This window comes from Cyrtonyx montezumae, unplaced genomic scaffold (genome assembly GCF_038088225.1).
Source record: "Cyrtonyx montezumae isolate F1298 unplaced genomic scaffold, pur_monq_1.0 scaffold_3, whole genome shotgun sequence".
Classification (NCBI taxonomy): domain Eukaryota; kingdom Metazoa; phylum Chordata; class Aves; order Galliformes; family Odontophoridae; genus Cyrtonyx; species Cyrtonyx montezumae.
The window spans coordinates 80,790,535-80,817,681 of NW_027072034.1; the positions used below are offsets into that span (position 1 = coordinate 80,790,535).

The following is a 27,147-nucleotide window of genomic DNA, read 5'->3' on the forward strand; positions in this document are numbered from 1 at the left end:
ATGGATACAATTTTTGGTTTTTGTTTTGCTTTAAAGCAAGAATACTGAATCTAGTGACTAAAAGTCTGATAGTAGGCAAGTTTTGTTCAAAGCACAGGAAGGTAAACAATACAGAGTCTATAACTGAGGGGAAGGCAAAGTGAAGACCTTCTAAATTTTGTGCTCCACCTTCCCACCTCCATTACAGGATAAGCTTCTTGCCTCTGCAAAATCCTTTGGGGCTGCCAGAAATGCACATTCTATCAGTTTGGTGATCTTTTTTCAAATGTAATGTAAGAAATGTGCATTTGATTACTAGGAACTGTTCCACAGACAAGAGTTTAAACCAAAGAAATACTCAAGCTCTGTCTGCAGGCAGACATAGGGAACAGAAAATTCAATCTTGAACAGCAACTTGACTTTGTCTGCAAAGAAAAATACCAACCCTTGTGAAAGTCACATATTATATCCTCCTTGAATCTACTTAGTAAATAATGTATTATAGCTCTTAATTGATCGGCATCACTTCCTCCACTCCACCAATTTAGGCCTTCTGAGCAGCAGGCTACAAGTCTACCTAGTTTCTTCTGCATTATATGAGGAACACGGCAGCACACACGCCTTCAGCCTCTTGGGAACACCAGTGTAAAGCGAAAGCTTTGCTGGGGATTTCCTACTATGATATAGTTATATGACATTACTTAGGAAAGTAAAAAATATGCCTAATACGAAACGTTTATAATGTCAAGACAATGTTTAAGATTAAATTCATCCAGGACCATTACTGGATTCTTTTCCACGCCTCAGGGTATTCCACACAGGATACTCCAAACCAGACAAGCACAATCTTAACAACACAAACTAACAAATACCTGGCCTTAAATTTGTACAGCCTCAACAGAAAGGATACTTAAGAGTAAGAAGGTTAACTGGTATCCCTGAGTCTTCAGTGACAAATGGCCGTGAATATAAATCTTCATAACTATAGAAGAAAGTTTCTGAGATTTTCTTTTCTTCCTTCTCAGGGCTTTTTTCTTCATTTGGGTATTCTTCAGTATTATCTTGTTCTTCCAAATCATCTGCTGCATGTCAGAAGTAGGAATGTAAAGAATATTTATATTTAGGATAAATCTTAGGTTTCTTGATGATATTTGTACTTAACTGAAGAAGGGAGGGATTCATGCATTGTCTCCTTTGACAGAATAATACTCATTCCATAGCTGAGCACAGGGATAAGCTGTCTCAGTAACAACTTGTCCTGGAATAATCCCTCCCTCCAATTTTTAAAAACACTACTGTGAATACTCAAAACTGAAGAATTTGAGGGGGAAAAAAATGGGAATGTTTTAAAAGCATTGGTTTTAAAACTCACAACCTAGGATACTGAAGTCATTCAGCTTCAGTGCTTAGGTCTCAGCTTTATAAATGAAACAGTATTTGAAATGTCTCTTTCCAGCAGCTACTGAATACACATTTTCATACACAGCTACTAGTAAAAGCAAGTGCTCACTGCTCTTTCACATACAGCAGACCTCCATAGAACATTGTCTCAGAAAATGTATACTGCTAATGTGTCACTGAGTGTAGTTCTTTACTGGACTGCAATGCAAAACATTGTCAACTTGAATTCCAACTAGTTGTAAACATTTGTTAAAAAATGAATTCAAGTTAGACACCTCAAATTGAATCTCCCTTACCTATTTTGCAAGCTTTTTACTTTATATTAATTTTATTCTCCCCCTCAACCAACTATGGGATGAAAGACCAGCAAGGAAAAAGAGTGAAAAGAAGTACACAAAGTAAGACAACAGGAAGTGTTCATCTAAACTCCATAACTGCAACATGATGGCATTGGTCTGAAATGCTGTTTTAACAACAACAGGCAAAAAATAAAAGCTACAAAGCAATGTGATTTTTAAGTTAATGCCAACATCCCACCAAAGGAAAGCAGTACCCACCAATACTCTCTGTATCTGTATCCACTTGCTCCACTTCCTCCTCTTCCTCTCCACTTGGTGATTCATTTGGAAGGCTAGTGTTGCTTTCTTCTATAAAGAACAATTGGGATCTCTTAGGTATGAATTAATTTGAATAATTCATTTATACACGTCAGGTTAAATAAAAATACAGATCTATAGTATAGTTCCATTGTAACAAAACAAAAAGCCCTGTCAAACAGTGGACTTCTTGCTGTTTAGCATTAAGTGTTGGGAGAAGTTCGCTTTCAAATAACCATATTTTAAAGCAAATTGATTGCAGTAATGGCTACAGAAACAGATCTAAGCAGCAAGAATTATCAAGGAAGACACTTTGCAGGCTGAGGGATGGCAAGAACTGCTGACACAGCCCAGGACATCTCTGGAAGAGGTCGTTTTTGACTAGGATCGAAACAAAATTTGACAACACAGAGAACAGTAACCAAAGTTGATCTCATACTGGAAATGAAGGCATGAGTGGTGTGAGAAGCCAGCAGCTACTTACCGTAGGTTTACTATTGGAATCAGTGTAACAGCAGAAAGTACTTACGGCCAGTGCTGTGATCTGCCTCTTCCCCTTCTGCTGGCTTCTCATCTGCTCCCTCCCACTCATTTGGAGATGACATGTCCTCTTTACCTGGTGGCAGCGAAGAGGAACTTGTAATATTATTGACTTTGTCTGTTGTTTAGACTATTTTCATTTCCTCCCAAATGTTGAGATTCCCAAACAAATATCTGTGATCTGCCTAAACACTACAAGTACAGATAATCCAAGAATATGTCCTACTTTATCAGGTGAATTAATTGGTCTGGGATTTGTGTACATTGCTACAGAAAGACTGTCATCTAAATACTGCATAACAGAGGAAGTAGAAGAGAGGTGTGTGCATTCTGGGCTTCTCTTTAGTGTAGCAGGGTGAGCTTTGTTTTTGAAAGAAAACTCCTCTTTGGTAGATTTCACTAAAATATCAGGAGATAAACATTCTGTGATCGCCTTGAACAGAGAAGCAGGAGAGATAAATCCTTCAGGAAAAAAAGGACTTGGTCCCTATTTCAAAAACCAACCAACCAATCAAAAAACCCAGCAAAATGGACATGGGAGCAATTATGTACAAATCAAAATCTAAATATTCAGCATAACAAATACAGCCAGTATGCAAATGAATTTGTATGCATGTGTAAGCTGGACTTCAAAAGAAAGAATAAATCCCATTGGGTCATAACATGTTTGAGAAAAAAATATCTTGTGTCACCTTGGACTTTTCAGGTATTTCAGGAAAGGCAGTATCCAAACATAATGCCACCCCCCAGAAAGACAGTGAAAGCAAAGAAATATTGTAGACATGCCATTAATGCCATCATCTGGTCAACTTGCCCTACTCTTATCTTCATCTGAAGGTTCTGAGATTTTGCCAGAGTCTGAATTTTCTGCATAATTTCATCTAAGAATTAAGATGAGCTTTACTCCTTGGAAGCTCTCAAAAATAGACATGCAGGAAATTTTAAATTCAGAAAACAAAAACAATTACAATATATATATATAAATGAAATCCATGAGGTTTTAGTAAGCTAACAGAACTGATACTACCGAAGAAACAGTTTCACACTAGTTGCATAAACATACAGTAGTCTTCAGAGACCTGAACTCTAATTCCAAACCCAGTAATGACGTGTACAGTTTGTATCAGTCATTTCACCTCTGGCTGTCTCAGTTATCTCTTGTGAAAAATGAGATAATAAAACTTACCCATCTTAGCAAAGTGTTTTGATAGCCACAGAGAAAAGTGCTGTAACATTTCAAATTATTGTAACTAATTAGCAATCATTTATCTTCTAAAAATTAAGTCTATCATAGTTTTCATTATAAATTAACTCCTCTTGGGAAAACGCTTTAGGCTGAAAGAGGGTCTGAACATTTCTGCCTCCATCATTATCTGGGTTCTAGTCACAGAGAGCTGCTGTAAAGTTCGCTGTACACATTACTGTGTTGGCATTCAAACACTGTGCCTATATATAGATATAGATATATATTATTTTCAGACTCTAAGGAGTCTCAAGAGAAAGATGTCTACTTTTGTTGCAGTTTGAAGGAGTCAAATTGTCTATTTATATATCTATATATACTGAGGAGTCAATTATGTTAAAGCTGTTTCTACTTTACCACTAACTGTACACAGTTAGTGTACACAGTAAAACTGTGCTTAAAAGACATCATCTCCCTCACCTCAGTTTTTAGTTCTACAGAGTAGTGATACCAGTTCTGTGTACTACTTCAGGGCATGTAGAAATAGTCTTCTGTTGCTGAAGAACATAACTGCCATGCTATGAGTATCAATAACGGTTAAGAATTCACCTCCACACTGTGCTACTTCTGCAGGATCTATTTCTTTGATTCACTTCAAACCCTGAAGTTTCTTTTACAAAAGTTTGGGCCACCAGTGAGTATTGAACGAAACTCAAAAGGTACTTTTGGTAACCTGTTCTTCCCCTCATGAGAGGCTGTCTTGTGTTCCTTTTCTTGTCTTCAGCCCACTTGAAAAAAAAACACCAAAAAACTGCTGATCATAGGACTTAGTTTTCATTTATTGATTCCAATCCTGATTCCTTTTAGCACAGTACTTACAGGCTACTAATTGATATTTCTGGCCTGGAGGTAATACTGGCTTGAGCTAAGGATTGAAACTTTTGGCAGTTACACGGGGTGTTTGCCATGAGGAATTAGGCACTAATCATCTGCCCCAGGTTGCCTTCCCAAGTCTAGCTCTGCTTTGGAAGTGTCAGATTTCTCTCTATTTGCCAAGTCATGCTCATTTAATTCAACTTTAGTGGTCGTTCTCTTGGTACTTTTTTCTGGCTCTTCCTTCTCTTTATGAAAAACAACACACCATTCAATGACTAAGGACTCCCTTTAGCTTTCAGACCACATCACAGTATGCTAGCAATTTATTGGGCTGCCGGTAGGCACAATGTGTGCAAACTACAGAGTGCTGCAAAACCTAAACTTCACTCAAAATGAAATTAAAATATTTAAGTGCTCATATACACAGTGAAAAATATGCAACTGTAAATCAGGCATAGCTGGCATAGTGCTGCCTGTGTGTCATTATCTGCCTGCATTACCTCAAAATTAGTATTAAAAATTAGCTCTAGGCAATCAACACAAAATCCCAAGGAAATAATTTTTCACAGTGGAGAATATTGCTGTCTCGTAAAATAGAGGACTGAGCAGAGAGGAGACTAACAGAAATTACCAATTCTCTCAGCAAATAAGGTTACATATATAAAATATTTACTAGCCAGAGACTGAGGCAGCAAGGATATAGCTACAAAGCAGGATCTAGACACATCACAACAGTCATTCAATCATAAAATCATTAAGGTTGGAAAAGACCTCTAAGATCACCTAGTCCAACCAGCCACCTACCACCAATACTGCTCACTAAATCAAGTCCCTCAGTACCACATTTTCACATTTCCTGAACAACTCCTGAACAATTTCCTGAGACAGTGACTCCACCTCCACCCCAGGCAGCCTATTTCAGTGTTTGATCACTCTTTCAGAGAGTATTTTTTTTCTTTTTTCCTTATACCCAACCCAAACCTCTCCTGGGGCAACTTGAGCTATCTAACTTGTTCCGTCACTCTTTTGCTCTCCAAGAGAGAGAGAAAAGAAGTGGACAGGATAACCCTGTGTGGATTCTGACTATCGCTGTGTTGCACACAAAGTATTTTCCAGTAAAACAGAAGAAATAAAACTTAAGTCTAATTTCAAACTAAAATAGTCCTTTGTATGATCCAGACATCCCAGCTGTGTTTCATACAAGTGAGAGTGCTAAGTGTGCCTTGCCAATAAAGCTAAGTAACCAGGTTTCGGTTGAGCAAGATACGAAACAAGGCCGTATCACCGCAGTTACTCATTAACACACAGCGTAAAGGAAAATCATAAAAACGAACTACAAAGAGCGCATACGCAGCAGGCAATAAAAACAACATCAGTACAGCAGAACCAACACGCCCCACGTTTCAGAGGTAAGGGATGGTCCTCCTCGGCCGCAGAACATTTGTTCTGTTTTACTTTCCCTGTTTGTGTGAGGGGTGATGGAGTCGGAGCCGGTCCCACCCCAGAGCCGTGCCCGGAGCCCCCTGCTCCCCGCTGCCCCTTACCTGAAGCCGCATCCAGCTCGGCGTTACCAGTCTCTAGGCAACCGCTAAGCAGCGAGCACCCTGGGAGCTGTAGTTCGGCGAGCCGGGGTGGGGAGGGGGTTGTTTGGGAAGTAAACAGTCGTTTGGGTTGATGATTGTTTGTTTGTTTTTCCAACGCTAACAACAGAGCCCATTCACAAATGCGTCTGAGCTATCGCAATTCCAGGAGCGTTGGGACACGGCTCTCAGACACAGGGTCTGGGTTTTGGGTGCTGCTGCGTGGAGCCGGACTCAGTGATCTCCGTGGGTCCTTTCCGGCTTGGGATACTTCCGTGATTCAATCCTGGTGGTCTGAACCCTGATGCAGCGCTGCTGCCAGGGCCCTGACCCTCACGTAGGGCACCGTGTGGGTACTAAGGGAGTGGAGCTCAGTGCCCCGTGCCATCCGTATCCCATGCACTGCCACTACAGGCCAAAGCCAGAATCGCCTGCAGCTGATGCTCTCCCTCACCGTAGTGCAAGTTTGCCCGGGCACGGGTGGGAGAGTTTCCACGACGGCTTTCCTCTCTCTTCTGGAGGCCAAAAACCCACCCTAAAATCAAAAGCTCGAGCTTCTGCCGCCTCCTTCCAGCCTCGACGTGACTGCCCTGGCGCTCAGGCCTAGGCAGGTAGGGCGGCTGCCATCCACCGCGACCTGTGCTCGTTTACACGCCTAGCGATAAACACACACCATAGAGCTCTCTCTCAGGCTTGCAAAGCGCCCACCCGCTCACGGCACAGGTCTCCGCCAGGGGCCCAGGACAGGGGAGAGGCAGTGATGGGAGGGGACTGCCGCGGGCGGCAGCGCCGGGACAGGTGCCACGGGAAGGGGAGGGCCTATGGGCGCGGCGGGGTGGCCTGTCGCCACGGCCCCGGGCGGGACGAGGAGGCCGCGCCATGGCCCCGTGCGGGCGCTGCGGGCGGGCGCTGCCGCTGGCCTGGCTGCTGCTGGCCTGCCTGCCGGCCGGTGAGTACACCTGCACGGAGCCGGGGTCAGCGGGCGCCCTCGGGGAGCGGCCGGGAGAAGGAGATGGGACGGGAGGGAGTCTGCGGCGGCACTCTTTGTTTCCCCTGGGGAAGGTTTTGGGGCGCCTGCCCCAGCCCTGCGCCTCGCATGGAGCTGGGCTATCCCGAGGCAGCTCCAGGAGGGCCGATCCGCGCGTGGTTTCGTTCCCCCAAGAGCGCGGCCTGAGGCTGGCCGAGGAGGAAGTGGGAAAACGCGTGGGCCGTCCCCTCTGGGTTGTCCACAAGTGCCCCAGCCGTGTTACCGAAACCAGAGGTGCACACCATGTCCAGAATCGGCCTTTCTTCCAAGCTTTGCAGGTTGCTGGATGGCTTCCGATCTCCTGTAGGGACCGAATTGATCTTTTTGCTGCTTGAGTCAGTGGTATATTTGCTGATGGCTTAGCTTTTAGCACCTAAGTTCCGTTTTTCAAAGAGGGAACCTGTAAATGAGGTGAAAAATACAGAGGTATGCCAGTTGATTGTCTAGCTTGACGGCAACATTCCCACTTGACTAGCTAAAAACTGGCATCACTGGTTCTAAATGTCAGTATCTTCCTCAAAGGAGGTCACAGATATGAGCTAACAGTAGCTTGCTAGGTTGGTAGACTCAGATTTGTTCTTCACAAGCAGGAAAAGGAGAAGAGCATGCAGGAGAGGAGAGTCATTCAACCCTAGGAACCCATCTTAATTTCAGTTGTCTTGTGTGGTGTTGGCTGGAGAGGTTGGTATAAAATGCCAGGCATGTGGAGACATCTGACCATCCTCCAGTTTGAAAAGTATGTTTTTAACCACACTGAAAAATAAGGAACTTGTTGTTCAACTCTAATTCTAGAACAGAGCTAATGACAAAAGATTTCTTCCAAAAAAAACTTTGGTTTCTGTAAGTGAAAAGCACACAGTGCTTTAAATATTTCATTCTTGTCTGAGAGGTGCTGCTATGGAAAACAGAGAAAAGCTGTGTCCATGAAGGTCAGAATTCTTACAGGAAAAATCTGTTTGTTTGCCAATGAGATCAAGGTGTTGCCAGTCTTGAGGATTTGGATTTTGGTTTGGTCTCTTGTGATTTCACATGGTAAGGTCCTGTGTATGAGCTGTTTCACGATGAAAGCTGAGACATGAGTCAACGTATGATGTCATTAAGTAAAAGTCACTGCAACTACCTGTCATCAGTATGGACCTTGTCTTACTACAGCACTGTAAAAAACAGCCTTCGTTTTGCTAGAATTTGGTACCACTGCTACTATTTCTGTGTTTAAGTTTGCATATATTTTAGTTTACAAAAAGGTCTTGAACTGTAAAGTTTACTGCGATTAGCAAGTTTGCTCTACTTTGCTTTGAGTTGGCTGGCCACAAGGCTTTCTTTCCAACCAGGAACCAAGCAATTACTGCATTAACAGTATCCAGCTGCAAAAATACATGTTGAGACAGTGCTGTACCTCTGCAGCTATATGGTTTCCTCATGGTGGAAATGGGGCAAGCTTATGTTTGACAGAAGCATACTTCATGCAGCCTAAGAGGGCACTGAAAGAATGATGCTTGCAAGTGTGATCCAGATATTATATATCCCCTTATTTCTTGTTCTCATCCTGAAAATATGAGAACAGAGGGGAAAACTAGGGATGCAAGTGCTGGTCTGTGACCTTTTTGGTTTGTAACTTGAGATGTTCCCTTTTCCTTCTCTCCTTCCCTGTTTCCCATGCTCACAATCTAGAAGCACCTAGCACAGCACCACAAGCTCACCCTGTTTCCTGGGATATGTTCCAGACAGGGCATCCTACAACACTCACTCCACACTATTTGTATTGCCTTATCAAAGGCAACTGGTGATAACTTTTCTGTTAATGACAAGTACAGCTTTATGTATTATCAAAGTTTAAACAAGATAGAGATGTTTCTGAGTGTGGCTAAAATAAAGCGTAGCTTATGGGAAACTTTGTAAAAATCTCGCTGGGTAGATGCAGCTTTTTGGTTGGACAGTGCTGTGGAAGTTGTTCAGGATGAGTTCTAAACATACACAGTAACAGCTTCATTAAAAAAAAAGATCTGTAAGTGCAGATCCTGTGTGAGGCTGAGGGAAATGTACTTCAGTTATTGGTCTGGTCCTGAGTGAGAGTTACGTTGTGATGTCTGCTGTTGCTGCTTGACTGTCTCCCATGCTCTCGCTTGCAGGTTGCCTCTCTCTGCTTGTGACAGTGCAGGATACTGAGCGTTACACCACCTTATTTGCCAGTATCACCCTCAGGTGTGACTACAGCACTTCAGCACAGCTGCAGGACGTAGTGGTGACCTGGCGCTTCAAATCTTTCTGCAAGGACCCCATCTTTGATTACTACTCAGTCTGTGAGTATCAGGCTTGTCTTCCAAGGAGTCATTCTTCAAATGGAAATGAACAGGGAGTCAGACTTACAGATTTTTCCCCAGGATCCAAGAAAACAATGTTGTGCCTGTGGTTTCCTTTGCATTGTCAAGACTTAAGGGTACTGTATCATAGGAATCCCAGCCAAAACAGTTCGTCTGTCCTCCTTGTTGTCAGATCAGAAAGCAGACAGATTCAGCCATATTTTACATGTGTCAGACTTGGCAGCCCCATATTTGAAAACAAGGGTCTTTCAACATATAGACTTAACAATTACATAGGAGGCACCAGTTCTGGAGCTAGAGACCAGTGAGTGTTACTGATTTTAGGCAGAAACATATTCTTTGGAGTGCAGGAAGGCTTCTAAGCCATTTAATACTAGTGGCAGCACTTCATATGCAGATATTCTGGTGCTTGTTGCCTTCTTTCAGGAGTGTTTAAGATGGTATGTTTAAACTGGCCAGACAGTTAATTAATAACTTATTGCATACTTAAGCATGAAGACCCTGGGCTTGTTTGATGTCTTGGTGTCCAAAACCCATCTGTGGGTGGATTGAGTAGGCATGTGGTCTACAGCCAAGTCTACAAGCAGGTGAGTCTGATGCTCTGCTATTTCCAGAGTAATGTGGCTCAAACTCATAGTCCCTGACAAGGACAAAAAGCACAAAAGTCATGGTGTTTGCTTAGGTGGATCTCTCTTCACTATCCACTGTAAACACGGCTATGTCTTTGTCAAGATGTGTCCTGTCCACTCTCCTTTACAGACAGTGTTGAGTGTCTGTATCAGTAGTCCCCACAAATCTGAGTTCCCAAATGCCTGGAAACTCAATCTTAGGTTATACTGTGAATCTCTTGTGAGAGTATTAGACAGAACTTGCCTCTAGACTTCCATTAGTGTTATTGAATCTCTGTATGTTATAAGCCTGAGCAGGAATTGGATGATAGGTTTTCCATTCTTTAGGAGCCCCACAACATATAATGAGATAGAGGAGTGAGAGGGAGGTGATCCCACAGTGGTTTGTATGTATCTAGAGATATTTTTTGTTGTTCAATAAGCACAGTTTTGCTTTTGTTCCAGTAGTTCTAGGAATTCCGTGACTTTTTTCCATGCAGTTTGTTTTTGTCCTGGGTCCTGCCTTCCCACCTACCTTTGTTAGGTTCTTTGTGCTGTTGTTCTTTCAATTGTGAACACAGGAGCTCCTCTACAGCCCTCAAAATCTCTGTCATTCCTGTGCCTCTTCCTTTTTTTACTTTTAAGCACTCCAAGGCAACTTATCTGTTCTCTTCTGAACCCATGCTTTGCCTTACTCAACAAAAGCAAATATACACATGCATGCAGGAGTTCTCTGCTGCTTGGATAGAAATTGGCTCTTTGAAGTAATTTTTTGCATCTTATTTGATGATGTGTGCTTATAGCGTATCAAGCCAGTTTAGCTCTTGGCCAGGACCCGTCTGATGACTGCAATGACAGCCAGCGACAGGTGCGCATTGTCGTCCAGAAATATGGGCAGAATGAGCCTGTGCTGGGTGTTGACTACCGCCAACGGAAGATCACCATCCAGAATCGTAAGTGACCTGACCTCACAGACAGGCAGGGAACCAGTGTTTGGGCCTACCAAGCAAAGAAAAGCATAAATATGGGTAACGTAATCTGTAGCTTATGTATTCTGCGATGTGGCAATGGGAACATAGACAGGTTCTAGCAGTAGGCCCAGGAAAACCTCATGAGGTTCAACAAATCCAAGTACAAGGTCTTGCACCTGAGTCACAGCACCCCCTGCTTTCCATACGAGCTAGGAGATGAAAGAATTGAGCACAGCCTTGCCAAAAAAGACCTGGGGGAACTGGCGGATGGCAGGCTGGACATGAGTGAGCAGTGTGCCCTCACAGCCCAGAAAGCCAACCGTATCTTGGCCTGCATCAAAAGCAGCATGGCCAGTAGGTAGAGGGAGGTAAGACCTCCCTCAGCTCTGCACTGGTGAGACCTCACCTGGAGTACTGTATCCAGATGTGGAGGGAATATGCAGTACTCCATGTTGCCTGCAGGCAACAGGCCCTCTTAGAGTAGGTCTGAAAGGAGTGTCAGTTTCAAATACTCTGCTCACCTCTCAGTCTTTCTTCCACAGGGGCAGACCTTGTTATCAGTGAAGTCATGTGGTGGGACCATGGTGTATACTACTGCACTGTGGAAGCACCAGGAGATACCTCAGGGGATCCAGACAAAGAAGTTAAGCTAATTGTTTTACGTAAGTTCCTGTTGCCTGGGCAACATATATCTCCTCCTGTTCTTTTCCTCCCCGTCCCAAGACTTGTACAGTTCTGGAAAGGTGCTTAGTAAGTCACTATGACCAGGTATGTCAGGATTCTTTTTCTCTATTTCTCACATAGACTGGCTCACAGTACTCCTCATCGTCCTTGGTGGCCTCCTCCTCCTCCTGCTGATTGGAATATGCTGGTGTCAGTGCTGCCCCCAGCATTGCTGCTGCCACGTCCGCTGTGTCTGCTGCCCAACCCGGTGCTGCTGTAATGAGAAAGGTGAGATGCAAGCTAATATGTGTCATAGAATCATAGAATTGCTCAGGTTGGAAAAGTCCTTAATCGAGTCCAACCTTAACCTAACCATACTACCCTACCTAACAACCCACCGCTAAATCATGTCCCTGAGCACCACATCCAGATGGTTTTTAAACACATTCAGGGATGGTGACTCAACCACCTTCCTGAGGAGATTGTTCTAGTGCTTAACAACCCTTTATGTAAAGAAGTTTTTCTTTACATCCAACCTAAAACTCCCCTGGTGCAACTTGAGGCCATTTCCCCCTGTCATGTCACCTGTCATCAGTGAGAAGAGACCAACCCCACTTTTGCTGCAATCACCTTTCAGGCATTTGTGTCAATTCATCATTTCTGTCAGGACAAAAACATAGTGGATTTTTCTGCGTTTCACTTTTTCCCACTAGTTCAGTGTCCATATACACTACAACAAGCATACATTTACTTATCACTGAAATCACTGGATTCTTCCACAAATGCTGCGAGGATTTGTGAACAGGAGCTGTGTTTCTTTTTACTCACAAGAGCATTGTTTGGAATACCTTAGGTGTTAGTAAGCTTTCTAACAACTGAAAGAAGCTACTGTGAGAGTTTTAGATGCATGCTTAATCTGCTTAGCCTTTGCAAAGAGCAAACAGACCATCTCCTTTGCAAACAACAAAACTAGCCAAAACAGTTTCTTGGAATTTTTTGGTTGTGTGGTGCTGAGAATGCAATGAAAATTTGACAGAGAACTTGCTTTCCATTAGAGAAATGTGATGGAGATGAAAGATTTGCACCTCCAGAGTTCCTAGTTCTCAGCAAGAAGAGGATTTTTGAAAAGAGAATTTCTGTAAGTGGCAGTGACACTTTCCAGAGTGTTGCTTTTGTCTTTCCTGTCTTCTGCTGAGAACAAATAGGAGAAATTCTTGTGGGGTTCCCAAAACCTCTGTTTGCTCACAAGAGATGGTACAGAAGGTTTCAGCCTCCTTGGCTGGCCACTGGAATCTGTGAATACAATTTCCATTCCAGCTGCCTGCCCTCTTGACCTGCTTTCTGAGGATTCCTTGAGAGATTGCTCCCCTGCTCTGGTGCACCTTCACTTCGTCCTGCTTCCAATGGACTTTTCTTCCTCCAGGAAATTAACTGGGGACTTAAAAAACAGAAGACTGAGGCAGGAAACATCTTAAATAAACAGTTCTAAGAAGTAACAGTTCCACATAATTGAAGATAAGACAAAAGTCGTCAATTAAGTTGTAGAATTACAGTGTGAGTTGAATGTGGGTGATGTCTTCCCACTCAGTGGCCGCTAGAGGGTAGCCTCGATCTGTTCAATGGGCTTAGGATACTCTGAGGCGAGGTAACTGAGGGTTTTGTCATCAGCTAATACGATTTTGAGTCTTGTAATAGAAGTGAATTATTTGGATGATTCAGAATTGGTGTTATAGAAATATTAAGTGTGCCCCAGGGGCAAGCCAATTACATTTCCCATGGAAAACTGCAAAAAGCCTACTAGTACAGATATTGTGGTAAATACATGTGTGACCTCCTCCTGTTCCTATTAGTTCCTTTTCTCCTGCAGACTTCTTCCATTAATGAATTGGTGCAAAATGGGATATGCTTGCACCCAGGTCTGATTAGATTGGAAAGTAAATGTTTTTAGAATTGGATACATGGCCCAGCAGCTGTCAAAGGTAAAAAAATGTTTGGAAAAAGGAACAATGAAACACCCTGCCAAGGTTTTATAGCAGGTTTGAATTTTGGATCTGTGGTGAATCTGACCTTCCTCAGATAAAAATGTTCACACTTTAGAAAAGAGATCTGTAGTTACACCTCCATTTCTCAAGTGGGGAACCAGAGTACTGAATTCAGGACTTTATATATTGGGATGAAACTGGGAGGCAAAGAATCTGAGGAAAGGAAAAAAAAAAAGATGAGGGTAGTGAAGAAAGTCCAGGGATAGTTCTGCATTTGTTCAGCTACAGGGATAGATCAGAGAATCATAGGCTCAGGATGACAGTGCTAGCAGCTGCCTTCATACATTAAAGAAAGAACCTGTAGTGCTGTAAGTGTGCCTTTCACTGCTGAGCCTTTCTCTGCTCAGATAGGACTGCATTTGCAAGTCAGAGATGTGCATTTTACAGGTGCAGGGACATACTTAAGGTGATAACCAGAGGAATGGGAGAGGAATAGATAGGGCCTTTATTTTTATCTCTCTTTGTTTTCTTCTTTCACTCTTCCTTCCAAATTTGAAAGCTGAACTGGTGGAAAATCCCTTGGAAAGAAAATAATGAAGCAAGTTTTACATTAAATGCTTGAAAGCTGCTACCCTCAGGACAAAACACTTCGAAGAGAAATGAGTGTATTAGGATTAAAACTCCTGAAGACTCCAGCTTTGTATTTCACTCTGGAGCCAGGTTGGGGAGGGAGTGGGAGTCTGGAGTGGAGAACAAAGTGGAGCTGCATGAGCTGTGGGGGAAAGGGGAGAAAGTACTCAGAGGGAGTGTCAGTCGTTGTTCTTCTACAAGTGGTGCTCTGAGTAAATTCAGTGAAACAGATAAAGGAATACATATATACTGTCTGTTTAATAAATGGAGGTGGAGGAATTGAGACCCAAAGAGATCGGTCTAAATGCTGCTTGCTACAGATTAACTCAAGGGACAGAATTAATTGGAGCTTAGCTGTAGCCTGGTTTCTTACAGAAGGAAGGCTTGTGCAGCCAGCTTTGTATCCCCAGTCTCTTCCCCTTCAGTAACTTTTAATTTCATCAGCCAACTTCAGCCAGATTTATCAGAGGGGTAAGTGTCTCAAAGGCAATTACATTCTTATCTGTCTGGTGAAATGTATAGGCAAGAATGTTCTGTTAGTGCCTTACAGAAGAGACTGCAGTAAAAGACTGCCTCTTTTGAGATTCCAGAAGCCATGCAAGGTAATTTTTGCAGAACACAGTTGCAGAAGGGTTTCACTCAAAGGTGATGGCCAAACGATACAGAGTCAGGCTTTGTAATGTCTGGGAATTGCAGAATTGTAAACTTAAGTTTGACTGTGACAGGAGTTAGGGGTTTTTTTTTGTTTGTTTTTGTTTTTTGGGGTTTTTTTTGAGATTTTAGCTCAAAAGTTTTAGCTTTCTCCATGGAATGAACCAGCAACGAGTGATGGTTTTGAAGACAGACATGGTGATATTGTCTTTGCAGGAGGGGAGATGCAAGTGTTAAAAAAAGTGAAGTTGGATTTAAACCTGACTCCACTGGTAGTGGACTGGAGTTAGTGATGGAAAAATGGTGACAAAGTGGAAATTTCCACTGAGTTTCCTCTTCTGGCACACAGGACATGGCTGTTGAGAACAGGACATTTCATTTGTTCACCAGTTTGGCCACACTGTCCAAAAGGATTTAATTTTTGCAGTCATGCTGAGATAAATGGGAGAGAGACAACAAGGGCAGCTGAAAGAATAGACAGGAAGAATGTGGACAATGCATGGTTGAGTGTGGTTTGGAAGAGAAGATCTAGACAAAGCCTACCCAGAGGGAGCAAAAAAGGTCTCATTTAACTGTAGGGAAAGGACTAATGGTGAACTGAAAGGTTTAAGAAAGAAGACAATGTGGTTATGACTTGCTGCATGAAACATTATTTCCCACTTTGCCACAGTTGTACTCATAGTGACAAGGCAGGTAGAAGTGCTGCATTAGGAAACGTGCTATATACTTAACCCTAGTGCTGTTTGTTCCTGGTTGCTGGAAATGTACCAGGCCATAACCCTTTTCAGTTTTAGGTACATTTTGGAAACTGTACAACTTTTTTGTTAAAACTAACCTTTGTCATAAGTTGGAGAGAGCTTCTCATTCTGTGATCACATTCAGAGTCGGTCAAGCAAACGGGTACGTGTTCTACAAGCTGTATTCTAGGCATAGCTGCTCAAAGCTTTCTTCTTCTTTTGCAGTACTGGAACGGCATCGGTTCATGAAGCGGGCTCAGGCACTTGCACCTTGGATGTTACCTAACATGTTCTATGGAGGTGCTGATAGGAGCTCACAACTTTCCTCTTACCAGCTGAACCCTCTACTGCAACAAGGTGAGACTATGACCATCATTTCAGAGGGTAAGAGAAGCAGGTAACTTCTCAGGAAGCTTCAGCAGTGAGACTATCCTCTCTACTACAGAGTGAGAAAGATATTCCTAGCATGACTGCATGTCCTAGCATGACAGCTGTGCTACATCTGCAATGTGCTTTAGATGTACCTGGGTGGATAAACACAGCATATCCATCTTAAGTGTCTTGCTAGGCTCTGTGCTGGGTGAAATAGTTTAATGCTAACTAAGGTGTATCTTGTGCTATACAGCAGTGACTGCAGGGTAAATAAACCCAGCTTATCTCGCTTCATGGGGTGGAAGAGGGTACTGTGTCTTTGTTCTGCTGTCCTGGTCACGGTCAACTCCTTATATCCAAAACTGACATGAGAAGTGAGGTGCAATTTGTTTGAGTTCTTATCAAATGTCTGGTCTTCATACAATAGAGGGCAAACTGCATTCTGTGCAATAGATCTAGCCTACCTGCAGCAAAGAATAAATCTGGAAGAGTTTGCTAGGTGTTCTGCCCCCAAATCACTTACATTAGTTGTGTATATTCTTGAGTTTAATTGAATAGGGAAAATAGTGTCTGAAGTCATAGAGACATAAGCAATAGCATGAATTATTACCAGCAATATTATTTAACCACCCCCAAGAACATAGCAGAATTCAGCATGACTTGTCAAATAAATACAGAATTTTTTCGTCTGAAATCAGCTTTTCGTCATTGTACAGCAGGCAGAGGTTGACAGTCTTAACCACTGTCTGAAGAACTGGTAAGCATCTTAAATGCTGGATTCAAGGTGTTTGAGTATATACTTTGTTAACCCTTCAGTTAGTTCTGCAGTTGGTGTTTTTCCTAGTCAGTTAATCTTTTGAAAATGTGGTGACTGAGCTGTTGTCAGTTATGATGGAATGCACTGAGACTTCCCAAGAAAACACATGGACATGCTATCAGAATACAATAGACAGTTAAGTTCCTTAGGCTGTTGCTTAGCCTTATTCACATCACGTATTTGTAAATTTAGAGATGCTGAGTGGAATGGAGCTCTTAAGGTCACCTAGTCCTCCCTCTTGCTCACAGCAGGACCATCACTAACCTCAGTAATACTAGCTGTGGCTTTGTCCACGTGGGTTTTGGAAAACTGCAAGGATGAAGGTTCGTGACTTCTTTGGATAACTTCCAGAACTGCACTAGCTTTGTAGAGTAGAAACTTTACCATTTTCTACTTACATTTGTTCATATACGTGTGTGTGTTTATGATCATTAGCATTTAAAACAATCTTCCTTTGCAGTATTGATTCATATTGCTTCCAGTTCAGTAAGATATTAGAGTAAAAAAAAAGAAAAAAAAGAAAGAAAATTATTGATGCTGTAGGAAAACTTTTGTTCCTCTCTCTGAATACTTATTTCCTGGTGTGCTGGATGACTTAATTTCTTACCTGTGTGCTGCTCAGAACACAGATCATGGCTTCAACATACCAGTTTCTGTACTTTGCATCTGACCTTGTGTGGTTGTGATGCTTGAAACTTGTGCAGCTCCTACAGTGAGGAAGAGAAGTGAGACTCAAAGGAGATTTAGCCAAGACCATCAGCACACAGAGGCTCGCTTTTCTTTGCTTTTCCCTAACTTACTGCATCCTCCTGTGATTTCATCTTCAGATGTGTCTCTGCAGAACAGTCTTCCACTGGTGCAGCCACAAGCTCGACTTTCCCCTAACAAGGGTGTTCTGGACTATCTGGAATCTGAAATCCAAAATCTTAACCCGTCACAGCCCCGGCCGCCCTCCCACCAGCGGCAGGCGGTGCAGCCCAGCTTACTGTCCTCCCTGGGCAGCGACATCATGCAACGCGGCACAAATGGCCTTCCTCCTCTCACTGCTCATATTTCTTCCTCCCATGGGAGCAGCAACTCCTCACGGCCGCAGAGAGCTACCCGCAGCCCCAGAACCTGGGACTCCCCAGCAGAGAACAGAAGGGAAGATCGGAGGTGGCCCTTGCCTTCCAGTGGAGATTCTCGTTCCAGCTACAGTCAGGAGCCCCGAGACAGGCAGCGAGAGGACCATCCTCCAAGGCAGAGGACAGGCGGCTATGATGGCAGGCCCCATCACTCCAGGCGGGATGTGTCGCCCACCCGCCAGACTGAGAGGGGAAAAAGCAGCAGCAGCAGCTGCAGCTTCTATTCAGAGGAAGCCAAAGAGCACTCCAGCCACCATCGTGGCAGGAGGCAGCAGCCCGCAGTGAGGCAGGAGTACCAGCAGCACACCAGGAGCAGCAATAACTCAAGGCACCGTCGGCACAGCTACTCTCCCCCTTCCCGACGGGGATCGTGGAGCTCCTCAGAAGAGCAAATCCGTCTCCCAGCGACAAACCGCAGGCGGCACCGGGACCGGAACCGGTCTCGGGAATGGCCAGAAGATAAACCTCCCAGTTATCGCTCACTAGAAATCATCCCAGATCGGGACGGCAAGCACAGGGAAGGTGCAGGGCCACGCTCGGTGAGTCAGCTGCCCCTTTCCTTCCAGTCACAGGGAAGAGATGGGTTCTGGGGCTGAGAGTGAATGTTAGTTACTTTCTGCGGCTTGATGCCTTTCTTTCAAGGGGAGGGCAAAGAGTACTGAGTACCCTAGAGAACTGTGCGAAAAGCATGATCCTTCAGGCCACGTGGAAGAGTGTGGGTTGCTAGCTGCAGCTCCTCAGGACAGGACACGCATTGTAGGAGGAGTGAAGGGCTGTTCACAGATCATCTTACCACTTTATCCTGGGACTAGATTTCAGGCAGTGTCCTGTGTGTGAAAAGCTTTGTATCCAATTCCTTGCCTCCCAGCTGGACAGTTTGTTCCTCCTTAAAAAACTGAGTTTTTCAAAAAGAACAACAACAACAAAATTAAGTGTCCTTTATCATCTATATGCAGTATTTTACCAGGTGGCAGCCTTCTCAAGGGGCCGTATTTTGCATATTACAATTTTCTCCACTGAGTTTTGGAAGGAAATGCAGTTCTACTCCCAGCTATGATGTATATATCTGTGAATGACTGGTTTTGTTTCAGTGTTCAGAGCAAGGTAGGGAGACACAGGATTTTCATCTATCTTGCCTTGTTCCTAATCTTTTATTTTCTGTTGCAGGACAGAGGAAGTTCCCATAGTGCAAGAAGCATCGTCATTTAATGCTGGTACTGAAAGAACTAAGATTCACACTGGACTCTTTTTAGCTTTTTTTACTATATAGTTGGAATGACTGCTTTTAATTGAACCAGGAAAAGAAAAACAAACAGAAGATGAAACTGCTTTTGAAGAAGACATGTCTAGTGGACATGAAAGCAATATAGAACCTGTATTTTTTGCTACTTTGATTTGGAAACTTAGGTTTGTGATGGGCTGAAAACATTTAATTGGAGACAACAGATTTTTTTTAATAAACAGTGTATTCCCAGAGATATCAGTTGCCTTTGTTAGGTACTGTGACACTACAAGGAGGACAGTGTGTAGAATGCTGGGCCTTTGCACAGCAGTTACTGGAGAAGGGCTTAGATAATCACAAAGATGTAAAGTCACAGGACAGTAGAGTAATTTAGGTTGGAAGACAACTCTGGAGCCCATCTGACCCAGTCCCCTCAGAGTTTGGTGTAGAGAGGCATTGCAAGTCCTTTCTGAGGCCATGTACTGTACTTCAGAAATATCTGATGCTTGCTACTTCTGCCTGGCTATTCAGTGTAGTGTGGACAGTTGCTCCCTTTTGTCCCTGATACGTCTCTCTTCCAAACAGCAGAATTTCAGTGTTAGAAGGATTTACAAGCCTTACTAAGGGCTCACTAGCGTTTCTGCAGATTGCCAGCTTATCTGCCCTGTTCTGACTGAAACACCCTGCTCTACATTAAGCCTAGACCTTAGTACCTAAAAAGATACTTGTTCTAGCCTTTGGCACAGCCTTGAATTTATTTGTAAATGTGATGAGCCAAATTTACCAAAGCTTGGTCATCTCCACAGGAATTGAGCATGGTATGACTACTATCTCTCGTACTGTAGACTTCAACTCTAGGAAGCATAACTTTGATGGATGGATGTTTCCTGGGGGATGTACTCATTTTATGTTCTCACTTTGCTCTCTCTAGTATGTATTGTATTTGTGGGGTGGGATAAAGGTTTCTGAAGAGGCCTAGCAATTTTTACTGTTGTCCTCTTGATTTTTACCTTGACACAAATCAATTCCGAATATGTGGTGTATCTGATCTATCCGGATTGCAGGGTTTTCCCATCACCTTGCAGCTAAAATGCAGAATTTCTAGAATGGCCTGAGACTGTTTGCAAAGGAGAAAAACTTGCCATTTCTCCTTGATGTGATTAATCCATCCACTGCTGTCATTTAAAATACACTGGAAAACTTGATGTTCTTAGGGTGCTGTAGTTACATGTTGGATGCATCCAAAAGAAACTGGCTTACCAAAGACACTCTTGGATTCAAGAAACTTGGTTGTTGGCAGGGAGCTTCAGGAGCATCTTGTGAATTATTTTGTAACCCTGAGGCACTAGAGACTGGCTAGTGTCGGTTACTGCATTGTCCAACTTATTTCCCAGCCAGTGCCATAGCTGAAATCCCAAGATGGTAGCGTGAAAAAGAATTTGCTCTTCTTTCACATTGCAATACATGTCCAGTAAGTTTCCCCAAGAGTGGGAACTCTCCCAGACAGCAAGAAAATCCAGATGACTGTGTGTAACAGCAGCAGCAGCTGTAGTGTGAGCATGTCATCCAGAGGGACCTCGACGATAAACTCGAAAGATGCGCCCTTGTGAACCTAATGAGCTTCAACAAAGTAAAGTTGCACAGTTTTACACTTGGATCTAGGCGATCTCAGATATGTATACAAACTCTCCATGCATTACTGTGGTTCCCATAATCGAGTCAGAATGACTACTGTAGACTGTGAATTTGTGCCTGTTGTGCTGTGTGAAGCCTGAAGAGTTTTATCTTTATCACGTCTGAGCTCCTCTTCAGTCACTTTGTTCGTATTTATAGAAACATTGAACATAACACTTCAGGGAAAACTGATTATATCTCAGTCTTAATTCTGTGACTTTAAATCGCAGACAGAAGTAGATTAGGTTATCCAGCAGGGAAACAGAAATAGTACCAGTTCTGCTAAGATCTGGTCCACAAACCACTGTGGTTCATAAAGAACTGATTTGTGGTCTGTGAAATAATTAAAAGCTATATATATTTGCTTTGCTACTGCAAGCAGACAGAAAAGTGGGAAGGAAATAGGCTGCACTTTGAACGCTTATTTTTAATTGTCTATAAGTGAAAGCCCTTGCAGTGGCACTGCTCAATACTATGTAGACTTTATTTAACAGTTAGATTACAAGGCCTTTGACTTTTTAAGAGAAAGAAATTAAATTCAGCAGCTGAAATACTACACAGTGAAAGAAATAACAGTAGGAAATACTTGAGCCTCATTCTTTCTAAGTTGTAATGCATTCATTTTTAATTTTTTAGCCATTCTAAAGAGCTGATGTTCATGAGTCACCCATTCGTGATGAAAGAAATAAATACTATTTCATCTGTGAGTTATTGTAGATTTTTGTTTCTTCCTGTCATGCAGGTGAAGGAATATACCTTACACCTAAGAATGAATTTTGTGTATGAAAGTGCCTTGATAGCCACTGGAGTTATGGGTATTAAAATAAAGAATAGGTGACTATGCCACACGGAACAGATAAGGACATCCATGCTGCTCATGTCAGCTGCTTTCCACCTCACACCGAAGATTCACAAGAAAGATAAAAGAACTATGTATTTTTTTTTATTTGATTAAAAAAGGACTCGCAATACCTGGCTTTCTTGCTTATTTGCAGAGCACTCTGCCATTCCAGAACGCCATTCCAGGAATGAAGGGCAAGGACTGCTTCTTGTGCAATCATTGATTTGGGCTTGGCAATTGCCTGTTTGGCAATAGAAAGTGCTGAAAGGCCCTGTTGCTATCTATGGGGTTGTATTCATGATAGCACTGGGTAAAGTTAGACTAACTTAGCAGGGACAAAAGTTACCATAATGCAGTGCTCTTCAGAGGTACGTATTACCACGTAGGGCAGCTACATTCCCCTTGTTTTACTACCTCCAGCAGCACATCAGTTTAAAACAGACCCTTAATATGGTCAGATACTGCCATTTGTTGACTTGTCTTAGAATAGAAATGATACTTGAGGTTGTATTAAATTCACCCTCCCGAGTAATGACTTCTTATTGCTATTTCTGTTAACATTAATGCCCATAATGTGCCTTGTGCTGGTCTTCTGAACGTTACTTCAGCTGTAAGAGCAGGTGTGGGAAATCTGTAGAGTCTGATTGTTAAGTGCATAATTAAAGTATGAGAGAACTTTCCACTTTTGTTGTTCCTGTGTGTTCTTCCTAGACCATAAATTGCTTTTTAAGTGTTTACAGAAGTAGAATTGAACATTTTCTGGTCTGACTTTTGAAAGTAACCTTGTTAGACATTAGTAAGAATTTTCAGCAGTCATTTTTGCTTCTGTGGGGGGATTTTTTGATCAGTGCTCTTCATGTTTCGTGTGACTTTTTGTTTGTTCTAAGAAAGAAGATACTTTTAATAAATAGTTCACTAAGAGAGTGGAAAAATTGGGAGGCTATGGGCATCCCTCTTTAATGATGTGACCTCAGTTGTATCACTGCTGCAATCACTGATTTGGCTGCCATCTCTGTAAAAGGGTAACGCTTACTGTCTGGTTTACAATACACAGAGCTCCATAAAGAAAAGTCTTCCAGAAAAATGTGTTGGGCTGATAAATAAAGATACAGGTTGAGCTTTCCAGAGCATCCATCTGTTAGTTGGAAGTCATGTCAGTGATTTAGTAGGTGACTATCTTATGTCACTGACATAAGATAGTTCTGTTGAGTCTCACACTGTGGGTTAGATGTATGCCTCATGTCCGCACCTCTTCCTCGGCTAACACCATTTGTTGCTCCGTGTTGCACATTTTCTGCCTCTTACCCTCCTGTTCAATGGTTGTGTTGTACCAGATACTGATGGTTGGCCTGACTGAACACCCAATGGGCACTTGGAGATGGAGCTGTGGGAAAAACACATCCCACAGCATGGCACTACAGGTGCTTTCTCACTGGCTGCAATTCTCTGGGCAGCCTGAGGAGAAGTTACGCTTTCCCTGTGCAGATTTTGATAACTGGCTGAGATTTACACTCATCTTGTCAGCCTGTGCAAAAAGGCTTGGCTACGGGGAAAAAATGAACTGGGAGAGCACTATATACAAGCACATACCTGTGTGCACCAGTTGGTTAAAACATTTGTTGGAAACAGAGGGTGAAATATGGATGAGCATAATAGCCACGAATAATTTGCAGCTGTGGGAGCAGTCAGCTTTTGACATGAGCCTTCCCACAGAAGCAGTGGGAGTAAAATTCAGCTCAGCTCTAGCTACAGTTAATGTGGAATTTGGTCAGTTTATGAAAGGGGCCTCCATGACACGGTTGCCTGAAAAAGTAGGGGGCTCAGTGACCCAGGAGCTGCCTTCCACATCTCTTGTGCTCAGGTCAGACTGACCCTCCATTACCAAATCCCAACAACAGGTCCAGAGTCCTACACAGCTTCTTTTCTATGCCACTGAGCTGAATTTTCTTGCAAAAGAGAATGGGGAAACAAAGCAAGACCTCTGACCCCTCGCTATCTCTATATTAGATCTGCATAAATGCTGGTCTCAGGTGAACATCAGCCTCAGCTTCAGCCTGGAGGAGAGAAAGCAGGACAGGTAAGAATTGCACTCTCTGCTCTGGGTGGTATGGACCTTGGGGCATGGACAAGGGAGTGGAGGTGGTCTGCTCCACTTTTTACAAAACTTGGACCCACCTCATGCTCCCCAGCATGGAATATTGTTGAAATGGAAGAGGGTGGGAGTGGATTGATGTTGAGTGATGGAAGCTCCATAGGACACTCTTAGAAGGGTCAAGCCACAGTTAGGAATTGCAGAGTTGCAGAGTTGGAACATGTATGACTTTTTCCCAGCTGCCCTCACCACAGCGGCTTCAGGCTCTAAAGCAGGTAAGATCCCTCCTTTACAATCCTTGGAAACAAATTTATACCCTTTGTCTACAGAGGGAGAAACTGGCCCCAAGATTAAATTCAAAGAAGGGTGCTAACTGAGCAACTGCTGCTAGTCAGCAAATTCCTAGAGAAGATGGTGTGGTAGTTTTTGGAAGTAATTTGTGCATAAAAGGAAATCAAAATATATATAAACTCACTTACTGTGGAATAATAAGAAGCACTGGCTAGTGCTTCTAGCACTGGCTACCTGGAGCAGAATTTAGCAAGGTATTCCACAGATAGGTGTGCATCTCTTTTTTGCCATTGCAATTGCTAGCACTAATGTTTTCATCACAATGTTCTGACTGGTGCAACTCTGTAGTTCAGCCTATTAATCAATTCAACTTCTAATTCTAACTTCTAAATGCACAGTATTTGAAAAGTTTATTTAGATGTAATGTCATCCTTTCAATATATCAACCTTTCAGCAAAACATGAGCAAAATATTGTATGGTTATTCCAGCAGGTCTCTTGGTGTGCGGGGCTGAGCTGCTACCAACAAATCATGGTGCAATACAGGGCATTGGTGATAGCTCTGATTCTGCTCCTTAGCACCACTGTCCCCGGTAAGTCTGAACAGCTTTTGGGACTGATTCTCATAGCCTCAGCAAAGTCAATCCCATCCATAAAGTAGGACTGAAATCCAGTAACATGGTACAAAACCATGAGTACATGGTGCTTTCTAGAGTGAAAGTAGGGGCTTGGTTTGCAAATCATCCATACCTGGTACAAATACTGTGCCATGTCAAGTGACTCAGGTGCCCAGAAATTAGCAATGAGGTGCTGCTGGATGCTGTTATAGCAAATTCTTTGAACCTGAGAATTCTGCATCTCTTCCCACTGTGCCTGGTGGAAGATATCAGAGGGGCATGTGACTGGAAAAGCCTCATGGTTTTTTTTTTTTTTTGCCTTCTCCTTCTCAGAAGTGCACTCAAAGTCCATCTTTGAGAGAGACCGTCGTGACTGGCTGGTCATCCCCGATGCAGCTGCAGGTTACATCTTAGAAGTTGTGAACAAGATATCCCCTAGAGCTGGTCAGTTCTTGGTGGATGTTTCCCAGACTACAGTAGTTGCTGGGACCAGGTATGGAAAAAACTTCTGCACTAGTGTTGTGACAGCTATGGGTAGAAATGGAGAGGGAGGAGCAGGAGAAAGACCAGATTAATCAAGTCTCTATATGAGGGGACCCAAGGGATGATGAATGCATGGGTAGGGGCGGGGTGGAGGGCAATGACTGATAGGGTATCAGCCCCCTGGGAGAGGCCGGGCAAATGATGCGGCACTGGCTGTGGGGAACTGAGTACTGAAGGTGCCAGCAAACACTGGTGGCACTCAACTCAGACGATAAAATTCATTCTATCTGTAAATGCATACTCCTCAACGAAGGGGAAAGTGTTTCCTCCCAAAAGGAAAAGCACGACGACTCAAGAGATAAAGTTTTGTCTAACTCAGCAAATGCAGACTGCCTATTCCTGCCTTCTGAGGAAAATCCCTCTAGGACTGTGGAGGAGCTCTGCACTCAGTGACAGGCAGTGTGAAAGAAAGATAGCTTGATATCTACTGCAGATGGAGATTACCCTCACTGACATATGTATGTATCTCACCATGTATGCTGATGTCTCCTGCAGGAGCTTCCTCATCAGAGAAACAGCTAGACTCACTTTACTGATGGAACAGCTGATGGAAAAAATGAGGAACCTGTGGTACACAAAAGTCCCAGGCTACTAGTTGGGAGAAAAGTCATTGTTCCCTGAAGTGAGTGGGTAGCATCCTGCAGTGTTCTTTTCCCCCTTGTCTCTACTACGGACCAAGATCAGTCAATAACAAAGAATCGATGCTCCTGTTAATGTGACTAGAGGGAACCCAGCATCAAATACCGAAGGATGGATGACATCTGCTGAAGTTTCCCCTTGAGAAAAAAAAAACATCAAACCTGAATATTAATTCCTCCTGAATGACTTGGCCATTGACCCTCTAATAAAAAAATGTTGGTTGTTACACATCCTTCAGTTTCCTACTTGTATTGACTGTTACAAAATCACATCCAACTCTGCACCCCATTCTACTGAGAATGTAGCTGTGATTCACAAGAAGTTGTCACAGGCTATGTGAGCAAACCTTGACAGTACAGGCACGTTTAACTAAGCACAGGTTCTTGGCAGACATGGGGATAGGATGGGGTGATTGCCTGAACACCTTTTGCGGTCACCACAACAAGGTGACCAGGGCAGCCATAACTTAAAGGCCATGAAATGTTGAGTCCCACTATTTGTTCTCCTTTGTTAGGTAAGAAGCAAGCCGGTGCACCTGTACGAAGTGTCTGAAGATTTTAGATCATTTGGGAAAACAAGTGTCAGTAAATGAAACTGTGTGCCAGTTTGAGCAGGGCTTTGAAAGCATGTTTCATCACCTAAGCTGTGAGTCTACCGATCAGCCTTTCCAAAGGAGAAGGAAGGGAAAATCCCTCTTTAGCTTCAGGATGGAGAGTGATGCATTTATGAAAGGGGCACCTATGCTAAGAATTATCAGTGAAGACTTGAAAGGTCCTTGCCCGCCTTTTCTAACTCTGCCTCATCTCAGATGTTCATATTGGTAAAGAAATCTATCTCATCATCAAAAGGCTGCACAACAGTCAACAGTTGCATTTCCCCCAGTATCTCAGCACCAACCTCCTATTAGCATTGGTGGGAGAGCTGTTCTAACTCTGCACACACACTTCCAGCCTTGTATTTTAACCAGGACTCCACACTTTACAATGGTGTTTGACTATCTCAAGTGACTATACTTTGCCATTGATGTGGTTCAGTACTTGTACTGCTTAGGTTATGTTATGATGGGGGGAAAGAAAGTTCTCATTGAGCAGGAAGGCTTCCTCCAGCATGAAGTGCTGGATACTGAAAATGTGTGTGCCTACTTTCTTCATTAATGGTAAGAAAGACTTTC

General features: G+C 43.1%; 3 protein-coding genes across 3 annotated transcripts in view; 2 read left to right on the forward strand and 1 right to left on the reverse strand.

The window, feature by feature from the left end:
* CFAP44 (cilia and flagella associated protein 44) overlaps positions 1 to 2,581 on the reverse strand; it is a 36,563-nt gene extending 33,982 nt beyond the window's left edge. The window contains exons 1-3 of the mRNA XM_065742059.1: positions 2,506 to 2,581; positions 1,938 to 2,027; positions 890 to 1,061 (exon numbers count right to left, since the gene is read on the reverse strand). Coding sequence (XP_065598131.1) covers positions 890 to 1,061; positions 1,938 to 2,027; positions 2,506 to 2,581 — 338 coding nt within the window. The remainder of the gene's footprint in view (positions 1 to 889; positions 1,062 to 1,937; positions 2,028 to 2,505) is intronic.
* Positions 2,582 to 7,026: 4,445 nt separating this feature from the next.
* Positions 7,027 to 20,325, forward strand: ILDR1 (immunoglobulin like domain containing receptor 1). The gene is made up of 8 exons (XM_065740764.1): positions 7,027 to 7,104; positions 9,312 to 9,482; positions 10,915 to 11,064; positions 11,625 to 11,744; positions 11,887 to 12,033; positions 15,971 to 16,102; positions 17,762 to 18,597; positions 19,226 to 20,325. The coding sequence occupies exons 1-8, from the start codon at positions 7,035 to 7,037 to the stop codon at positions 19,265 to 19,267; spliced, it is 1,668 nt and encodes a 555-aa protein (XP_065596836.1). The 5' UTR covers positions 7,027 to 7,034; the 3' UTR covers positions 19,268 to 20,325.
* Positions 20,326 to 24,654: 4,329 nt separating this feature from the next.
* Positions 24,655 to 25,932, forward strand: LOC136051357 (apovitellenin-1-like). The gene is given in 4 exon segments (XM_065740765.1): positions 24,655 to 24,699; positions 24,701 to 24,770; positions 25,128 to 25,287; positions 25,833 to 25,932. Coding segments are annotated over 4 exon segments (375 nt in total).
* Positions 25,933 to 27,147: the final 1,215 nt, after the last annotated feature.

Bases quoted from the DNA above. Each gene is read 5' to 3' on its own strand.
- ILDR1 (XM_065740764.1), top strand. From the start codon at position 7,035: ATGGCCCCGTGCGGGCGCTGCGGGCGGGCGCTGCCGCTGGCCTGGCTG. The intron at 9,483-10,914 runs GTGAGTATCAGG...GTGTGCTTATAG, and splicing joins CTTTGATTACTACTCAGTCT to CGTATCAAGCCAGTTTAGCT. The intron at 11,745-11,886 runs GTAAGTTCCTGT...TTTCTCACATAG, and splicing joins AGTTAAGCTAATTGTTTTAC to ACTGGCTCACAGTACTCCTC.